Source organism: Halichoerus grypus, chromosome 14 (genome assembly GCF_964656455.1).
Source record: "Halichoerus grypus chromosome 14, mHalGry1.hap1.1, whole genome shotgun sequence".
Taxonomy (NCBI): domain Eukaryota; kingdom Metazoa; phylum Chordata; class Mammalia; order Carnivora; family Phocidae; genus Halichoerus; species Halichoerus grypus.
This window is the reverse complement of record NC_135725.1, coordinates 16,567,934-16,577,958: the sequence shown is the minus strand read 5'-3', so window position 1 is coordinate 16,577,958 and position 10,025 is coordinate 16,567,934. Positions and strand designations below refer to the sequence as shown.

General features: G+C 40.3%; 1 protein-coding gene across 1 annotated transcript; it reads left to right on the top strand.

Annotated features, from left to right (window-relative positions):
• The first annotated feature begins 69 nt into the window (after positions 1–69).
• Positions 70–7,376, top strand: C14H9orf40 (chromosome 14 C9orf40 homolog). The gene is made up of 2 exons (XM_036070480.2): positions 70–615; positions 5,391–7,376. Exons 1-2 carry the CDS (start codon positions 193–195, stop codon positions 5,547–5,549), a joined length of 582 nt encoding a protein of 193 aa, XP_035926373.1. The 5' UTR covers positions 70–192; the 3' UTR covers positions 5,550–7,376.
• The last annotated feature ends 2,649 nt before the right edge of the window (positions 7,377–10,025 follow it).

The following is a 10,025-nucleotide window of genomic DNA, read 5'->3' as shown; positions in this document are numbered from 1 at the left end:
TGAGGGCAGCGCGCGCGGGCTGCGCCGGGCCCGGCCGCCCCGCCCCCTCCGCCCGCCCCGCCTGCCCGCCGCCCGCTCGCCCTGAGCAGGTCTTCGCCCGCCCTCGCGCGCTCCGCCCTCGCCCTCCGCCCCCGGAGTTATCCGCGCTCGGCCTCCCGCGCCGGGCGGGCTCCGCCCGAGACTCCGGGGCCCATGGCCAAGCGGCGTGCGGCCGAGCCGCTGACGTTCCACGTGCCTTGGAAGCGGCTCCTGCTCTGCGACTTCCCCGAGGAGCCGCCGCCGCTCTGGATCCCGCCGCCGGGGGCCTCCCATCCCGGGCAGCCAGTCGGCGTCCCGGAGCTGCCCCGAAAGCGCAAAATCGACGCGGGGGCTATGACTGAGCCTTCAGCTTCGCCCAGCAAGCGCCGCGACGGCCGGGACAGCAGCGTTCCGGGCGGCGTGCAGCGTGAGGGCCCAGGCCTGGAGACGGGCGAGCCGCAGCAGCAGCTGCCTCCCGTGCGGCCCCGCGGGCCAGGGGAGGAGCCCCGGGGCGCCCGGCCCCCGAGGGGCGGTGGCGACGACGGGGCGGGGCGCACAGAGCCCCGGCGGGGAGACTGGGGGGCAGCACCGCGCCAGGTAGGGGCTGGGGGCTGGCTGAGCTCTCCAGAGGGCGGGCAGGGTGAGGGGATAGGGGGGGTCACCCTTTACGCAGCCACTGCGCGCCCCGGGAGGGAACAGATTGTCCCCGTCTTGACTCGGGTTCATCAAGAAGCCCCAAAAGGCGAAAAGCCGGGGTCCCTGCTGCAGGAAGGACTCGGACTCCCAGGCTACCCAGGAAGGGCCCCAGAGCCCTTGGCCTCTTGGCAGCGTTTGGGGAGAGTCCTGTGGGCTGAAAGCACCTGGCTAAACGAGGGGGAAACAGTCCGTCCGGTGAGGTAGACGGGGGCTTGCACCTTCAGTGCCTGTCCTGTGTAAGAGGGAAGCAGGAGGGTGGGTCACGACAGACCTGAGCTTTCTGGAGACTTTGTGAACCGCGATAGGTCTGCTCAAATGGAGAAAGGTGCAGCGCGCCTTCCTTGGCTTAACAATGATTTCTTCTAGAATTCGTGATAGATTTCTTTCTAAAGAGGGTGACCAATGTGGTGGCCATCAGTTGGATGGCCTGTAGGCATGGGACAGCACTTTTGGTAGAGGAAGGCCCCTCCTCCCTATCTTGGGAAAAGGCATTAAAAAACTCACAGGGTTAGATCGGATCCAGTGAAGAAGGACCATTGTTGAAAATTAATTTGGACCCTAAAGTAAACCGTCTACTAGGATCATATATAAGAGTTCTTATTCTTTGGGAAACGAGCCTGCCCCATCTCTGCACCTAAGAGCTGACTTGTCTAGATCGGTGCTGTTCAATATGGCAGCCACTAACGTGTGGAACGACTGAAAACTTGAAAGGTGACTAGTCCAAATGGAGTTGTGCTATAAGTGTAAAATACACTCTAGATTTCGAAGATCTCAAAAATTTTTATATTGATTACCCATTGAAAGAACTTGGAGATACTTGGTTGAATAAAATGTATGAAAATTTACCTGTTGTACTTTTTTTAGTATGGCCACTAGAAAAATTTATGTTTGTGGCTGGCATTATATGTTTATTGGACAGCTTTGGTCTAGACTTAGGAATTCAAGGCTGCGTTTTGGCAGTTCTGGGTTGACTTACTAGAAGCTTTGGGAATACGAAGACCAAATGTAGGGCTCAGTTCACCAAACTCTTCAAGCACCACATCATAGCATCCGTCTCACATTTTGCCATTGTTTTAAGTATCTTATGCAGAATTTACCAAATGCCTTGCTAGACAAAAAGTGAATTGAGGTTCCTTTGGCAGGACGTCTTGGTGAAAAACCCAATAAAATGAGAATTTGGTAGTTGGGAAGGAGCTTTTTCTGTGGTTGTGAGAAATTACCTTTGGACAGTAACGATGAGGATTTCTGGATGAAATTCTAAATTGTAAATATTTCCACCCCCAGTTGTCTTGGAATTTAGAAAACGGGTTTTTTTAGACTTTTTTTTTTCAGGTTGCTTTTAGATGTTCAAAATCTGCTTACTTAAAACCGAATGATAGCACTTATGTTTTGAAAACAGAATAGTTAGAATTTACAGTTATAGCATGTGTTGCCAATGGCAAACCCTAAAATAACCCCAGAGTGATAGTCATCCAGACCTATTTGATATGGAGATAACTACTGTGCACTTTGAAAACTTTTCCTCTTGAGACCATTTTGGTACCCCACCCATATATGGACTTGTCTTTTCTACCAGAACATATTGACTGCAGTATGCCACAGATTGATAAGAAGGAAATATGGAGAATTTTTTAGTGGACTGACACAGACACCTTCTTAGAATCTCTTAGATACACCAGTATCTTTTTTTTTTTTTTTTTTTTTTAGATTTTATTTATTTATCTGACAGAGAGACAGCGAGAGAGGGAACACACGCAGGGGGAGTGGGAGAGGGAGAAGCAGGCTTCCTGCAGAGCAGGGAGCCCAACGTGGGGCTCGATCCCAGGACCCTGGGATCATGACCTGAACCAAAGGCAGACGCTTAACAACTGAGCCACCCAGGGGTCCCATACACCAGTATCTTTCACAGCAGTGACTACATCTGGCCGCTCTGCTTCCTAGTCACTATAGGTCCATGGCAAGGACTAAGCTTGGCCATAGGGGTACCTTCTTCACCAAGACAATCCCTGTTCTTTTCTTTTGGCAAAAGCCTAGGAATCCTCATGTTTCTTCCTTTTGTTAGTTTTGTTCATTAGCTTCTTGTCTTCTGCAAATTTAAGAGAGGAACATGTTTTCTCCAGCTCCCCTCTTCCCTGCCTCCAAAGATGGAGGTTTTTTGTTTTAAGAGATTTCCAGTGAATTACCAAGATACAGGGTATAATGAAAATATGGAGACGTTAAAAAGTCTTTTCAATGCATGCAGTATATGTCTCCCTGGTTCCTGGCACTCAGAATAGTCCCTACCCTCATCCTTGGGATCTCATTTAGGAAAAAGTTTCTCAAAAATGTCCTTTCTACATTGAGAATTCAATTTAGGCAGAATAATGATACCTTTTTTCTGTCCTACAACCTCAGAATATTTTTTGAGTTGTCTCAGATGGTTTTTTTGTTGTTTTTTTCTGTTGTTTTGTTTTGGTGTTTTTAGCCAGAGAACTAAAATAAACCCAGGTATTACTTAATTAAATATTTTTGTGTTTTCTCATGATAGTGTTACTTTATGCAGATTCATTGCTCTGTGCTGACCCTATTAGCTATTTTTAATGGAAAGTAAGAAGAAATGGTTTTTTGGTTTTTTTTTCTATTCCTAAGAAGAAAGTAATGAATGATTCATGGGTTTCTTGGGCTAGCAGTATTGAGCAATTACAGTACTAATCCTTAATTTGAAAGAGAGTCCTGGGGGCGCCTGGTTGGCTCAGTCGGTTTAGCCTTGGACTCTTGATTTTGGCTCAGGTCATGATCTCAGGGTTGTGAGATCATGGATCTAGTTGGGCTCTGTGCTGGGCATGAAGCCTGCTTAAGATTCTTCCTCTCCCTCTGCCCCGCCCCCCTAAAATAAATAAATAAGTAGATAGGTAGAAATATATTTTAAAAAAGAAAAAGAGCCCTGCATTTTACCGATGAGGAAACAGACTTAGATCAAGGTCAGAGTTAGTGGGTGGGGGAGTTATCATGCAAACCCAGGTCTATCTGGTGGCAAAGTTTGTGCTCTTAGCTACTAGGTTACACTGATGTCATTAAAGGATCTTTTTTGGGCCCATGTTTATAAGTAGGTATTTTGAACAGTAGATTTTTTCCAAAAGGCAGAGATACAGACCCTTGTTTTTAACCCTTCTTGCTTATCAAAATGAATTTTTGGGGGGAGCATCATTTGAATTACTGCATTTTTTTTATCCCAGCGTAAAGAAATTCCAAAGACACTCTTAATTCTCTAAGCCTTAGTGTCTAAGGCACTCAGTGTACTTCCTACTGAAATTTCCTAATAGGCTTGTGTGGTCCAGTAAAGTAACTAGCAACATGTTGCTATTGAGCATTGAAATGTGGCCAGTCTGAATAGTGCTGGAAGTGAAAAATACTTGCCAGATTGTGAAAACTTAGTATGACAAAAAGAATGTAAAATATTTCATTAATTTTTTTAAAATATTGACTGCATGTTGAAATGATAATATTTTTGATATATCAGGTCAAATAAAATATTGTTAAGAGTAATTCCATCTGTTTCTTTTTTACTTTTTTAAAATTACCTACGTGGCTTTCATTATATTTCTGTTGGATAGTGGTATTACAGCAAGTATGAGCCTAAAGTGAAAACACAACCAAGTAGAATAGATATATAAATACTCATCTGGGTAGGGTGTTAACCTTCAAACTGGTCACCTTGGAATCCTGTATATAATTCCAGTGCTGCTTCCTTGCACAAAGTATTTTTGGGTTGCTTTTGAAATTCTGTGCCAATTTTGAACTTCATTGGAACATCAGCTTCACTTCATAATAACTTGAAACAATATTATAGCCATTCAGAGGAATCTGTTGAATTTTAAACGGAACAGTACTCAACTTGGATTTATCAGTGTTAGTATACTGATTTAAAAGTTCTGCCATGTACCAAATCTTGTATCTTTAATAAAATAATCAGTTTAAGATTTTCTTGCTATTTAGCATGTTTATAGCCTAAAGTTTTTTGGCAAGGTGTCAAAATATTTTAGCGTATGTAAAGTCAATCCCTTAAAATACCAAACCTCAGGGGAAAGACCAAAAATAAGTTTTAGGTATGTGTGTTCAATTGTTTCCTCACTGAAAGGTTAAAAAAAAAAAAAATTTAAGACCATTTTCCAACATTTTCTTTGGTTGAAAAATAGAAGAAAATTATCAAGAAGAGATGCTCTTGGGGGCACCTGGGTGGCTCAGTCGTTAAACGTCTGCCTTCGGCTCAGGTCATGATCCCAGGGTCCTGGGATCAAGCCCCGCATCGGGCTCCCTGCTCCATGGGAAGCCTGCTTCTCCCTCTCCCACTCCCCCTGCTTGTGTTCACTCTCTTGCTGTGTCTCTCTCTGTCAAATAAATAAATAAAATCTTTAAAAAAAAAAAGAGAAGAGATGCTCTTGGAAGAAATTCTTCTAAATTTAAACTACTAACAAAATATTTTCACAAATCCATGAATATGAAAATGCACAGATTTGACTGAGTCCATGAAGCACTTTGATTAGGGAGAATTTAAAGGTGTATTTGTTGAAGATGCAAAGTAAAAGACCACAAAATCTTAATGTGAGTTTGCTTTTAAAACAAAATTTGTTTCCTGAAAAAAAAAGTAACTTTCTATAAACCGTTGATGTACTTTCATCTTTCTTTTCTCCCTAAAGCTCAATGAAGAATTTTGGCAGTATAACACCTTCCAGTACTGGAGGAATCCTTTACCACCTATTGATCTGGCAGACATCGAAGATGTAGTTGAAGACAACCCACCAGAAGCAACGCTTCAGGGCAAGGATGAAGTGGTTGAGATTGACATGGAGTCCTGACAGAAGGAACTGAAGAATAGGTTTCTCTGAATTTGAGGAGGCACCTCTTAAGTGAATTCACATATTCTTAAGGAAAAAAGTTATTTTCCATACTTGATGTGATACCATTCCCAAACCTGAAAAAGGAGGAAAAGTTGTTTTAAAGATAAATGCCTACAGTCAATACTGAAACTTTCAAAAGGGATTTGTCAAGGATGTAGTGCAGTTACAGGGGAAGTGTTTTATATATGTACTCTTAAAGAAAAATTTATGTTTAGACTCAATTTGAAAATACTGATCTTATAAAAAGGAATTCTGGCAGTTTTAGAAATAGGTGGGGAACACTCAAATATTCCTCTTCTCTGTACCAAAAAGTTAATTTGTGGTACATGAGATGAATATTGTTTTATAATAACTCTTATTAATAAAATGCTTTCTAGTACATTGTATTGACTCTTCTTAGTTGAATAGATAGCTGACTTAAACATCTATGCAAACTTAAAATGTAGGGGGTTAAAGGTGGTATAGTTTTAAAAGAACTTTCTAAATGTAAAGTAGTGAGAATTTCATTTGAGTAGCATGTTTGCATAGTTTCCAATGTTTGATATTTGTTGGGGAATCCTAAATGGGTAAAGAACAATGAGGAGCAAATAGGTGCTTCCCTCCCCATTTTCCTAGGATGAAAAGAAAGAAATTTAGTTGCATTTCTTAATTTCTTGGTTTTGAATTGTTTTGACGGCATGGTTTTTATTGCTTTTTACTTAAGACTTGTTTTCAACACAGACAACACTTCAGAAATCCTTGCCTGAGCCCCACTGGAGAGAGTCCCATTTAATTAAGATGGGCCTTGGTTATAGCTATTTTTTTAAGCACCAGTCCTCCTTTTCCCCAATCCTAATGTGCAGACAACTTTGAGAACCACCAGACTAATGGTAGTTTTTCCTATTTAAAGGAGATAACTAATTTGAGATGAAGCAACTCCTCTTAATTAGCTTTGTTTTTATTTCGCTCTTTCAGTGGCTTTGTTACAACTTAAATTATTGTGTTATTACTATTTCATTGTTAAAAAATAAAGTAAGCAGTTTGTGTTTGAGTTGAGTATCAATGATTAAGTTAATTAACTTTTGTACTACATCTAGAATGTTGGCTTTGTAATCGAGTAACTTGTCCTTGTATATTTTTTGTTAATGACAGTAGATCCAAAATTCAGAAAGGGTGATAAATGCCAATGAGAGAGAAAAAAAAGCCCAATGTTTCTTATATATCTGTAGGATTTAAGTATGGGTTGACATTAATGAGAATATTATAGAACAAAAGACATGTACTGTGGTTAAGAATTAAGGCTTTGGTGTCAGACATGATTCAAAGGCTTGTACTGCCACTTTCTACCTATGTAACATTAAGCAAGTTATTTTTCATCTTCAAGCCCCAGGTTCCTTAATTGTAAAATGAGAAACAATAAATAGTATCTACCTCAGAGAGGCTATGTTTATTGTCAAGCAATGTACTAAGTACTTTAACTGCATCTTGTTTAATTCTCATAATAACCTTATTGTAGGTTAAAAAAATAGAATAAATATGCTTTTTGTAGTTATACTTAATTCCACTTTAAGTTGCCACTAGAAATTTCAGGATAAGAATTGGAATTGAAATAACAAGGATGGCAAGCAAGTGGGGGAAGCAGTTAAATTGCTGTGGAAAAAAAAAAAGAAAATGGCAAACTTTCTTCCCTCTCCTGTTTGACTTGAGGGTAGGAAGGGGTCTGTTTTTGTTCACTGCTCTTCCTACTGCCCAGAACAGTGCCTGTTACATAGTAGATAGTCAATAAAAATTGCATGAGCAAATTAATACGTGTTCTATTAATGGGAAAGTAATGGCAACCATTTCTAGGCATTTTACCAAAGATGTGCATACAAAAGATGTGTCACAGAGAGCAAATAGTAAAACATTGGAAATAGTAAAACACTGGAAACAATAACGTAAAAACTAAGACATGTCCACCTAATGAACTGTAGGAGGTGGTCATCTACTTTAATGAGAAATTTCATAGGATACTACATTGCAGGTGAGTGAATAGGAGATTCAAAGAGTGCTCAGACGGGTTTTTGGCTGATCAGTTGGTAGAGCTATGCAAATCTTGATCTCATGGTTGTGAGTTCAAGCCCCACCATCAGTGTTAAAGCTTACTTGAAAAAAAAAAAAAAACACCACCACCTCAGACAATTTTTTTGAGTTTTTGAGCATTATGTGTCAAATAGCATACAAAACTATAAGGTAAAGATTCAGGAAAAATACTTGCTATCAATATGTTGAAGGCTGAACATTTTTATATAGGTGTATATATAGTTTGATATAAATATTTATGTTTAATATATAGAATATGAATATGTAAAGATGTATACGTACGTGTGTGTGTGTGTGTGTGTGTGTAGAGAGAGATTTGAAATAATCCCATTCTTTTAGAAAAAATTGTTAGTAAACCTCAAGATGATTTGGCAAAATTGTGTGGTGGATAAATTAAGATGGAAATTTAAAAGAATTTTTTTTAAGTTGTATACACTTCACCCAGGTTCCCTAATACAGCATCTTACATTAGCACAGTACAATTATGAAAATGAGGAAATTAATGTTAACATAATTCTATAATACTATTATGAAGAGTGAAGTGACTCATTCCACTCCCATGGAAAGAGTGACTTCAGGCAACTCTTAAAGGATATGTCGAAAAATGTATAAAATATTTTATCGTCGTCCTAACATCTTTTTTGGCCCAGGATTCAATCCAGGGTCACATTTTATATTTAGTTGTTGTATCTCCTCAATCTCCTTTAAATCAATTCCTTGGAATTTATTTGCCTTTCATCACCTTAGTACTTTTTGTAGAGTACTGATCAGTTATTTCATAGGGTAGCTCTCAATTTTGGTTTGTCTGATGTTTCTCATACTTAACACGTTTTTGGTAAGAACGCCATGGAAGTGATGGATCCTTAGTGCATTACACCAGAAGGCACTGGATGTCAACTTGTCATTGGTGATTCTAACTTTGATTACTTGGTTAATGTGATGTTGGCCAGGTTTCTCTATTATAAAGTTAGTATCTTCTCTTACATAATAATTATCTTCTGGAAGATACTTTGAGACTATGTAAATACCCCACTTATCATATTCTGCCCATGAATTTTAGGATATGTTGATGATTTTTACATGAAATATTTATTGCTCTGGTATATGTCCAATGGTAACTTTCTATTTCCATTATCCCTCCTACATCTATTAATTGGAATTCTGTAAAGCAAGAGCTTTCCTTTCACCCCCATTTTTTATTCAGTGATTTATAACAGTATAGATTAATGGGCATATATTTTATTCTATGAATTATAATGTGTTGCTATCATTTTGTTGTACAAATAACCACAACAGATTTAGCCATTGGGAAGCCCTCTGAGTTGGCCCTTGTGCTCTTCCTCTTTTTTTAACGTGTTATTTACTCTGTGAATACTGGTTAACATTGGCCGTGCACTTTTGCATTTGCAAGGTTAATGGATGGAAATTGTGCCACTTGTGCAGTGCTGTGATTTCTCACTGAACAATTTGAGCCTTTGCATCATCTTCAGAGAACGGGGACACTAATAACCACCTCAGAGGAGCAGAATGGGGATGAAATGACACAATGGTTGTGCCGAACCTATAGTGGGCACTAAATATATGTATCTTTTCCTTATAGTACATGAAAATGCACATTTTTGCCATCTTCCTGATAGATAGGTAGGTAGATAGACTACTAGTGATCTCTGACAATACCTGAAACTGAGGCAAACAGTAAGATTACTTTTAAAGAATTTCAACACTTACCTGGAGTCCACAGACCTAAATGATAGTGTTCTAGCAATTTCTATTTATTGGTAGCTGTATCTTGTGTCTTTTTGATACAACCCTGTGGTGGAGAGAATTCTCATATGGCCCCAAGATTTCCAGACCACGGTGTATCATCCAGTCATTTGATCAATCACTGACTTAGGTACTACTGTGAAAAATTTTGCAGATGTAATTAAAGTCCCAAACCAGTTGATCATAAGATGAAATGACCCGTGTGGGTATGGCTTAATCACATGAGCCCTTTAAATATGGTGGAGAGCTCAGAGACAGAAGAAATCGGTGCAAAATGTGAGAGGGATTCAATATAAGAGCAATTCTGGCTTCAAAGATAAAGGGAGCCATGTGACAAGAACCTGAGAACAGCCTCCAGAGGCTGAGAGTGAGTCCTGGCAGCCAGCCAGCAAGGAAACAGGGGCCTCAGTCCTACAACCTCAAGGATCTGAATTTAGCCAACAACTTGAATGAACATGGAAGTGGGTTCTTCCCTGGAGCCTTCAGAGAGGAACACAGCCTGGCTGGCACCTTGATTTCAGCTTTGAGGCACTCTTAAACAGAGAACCTTGCCTGTCAAGTGGGACTTCTGACCTCCTGGACTAAACTAATTGATTGTGTGTGTGTGTG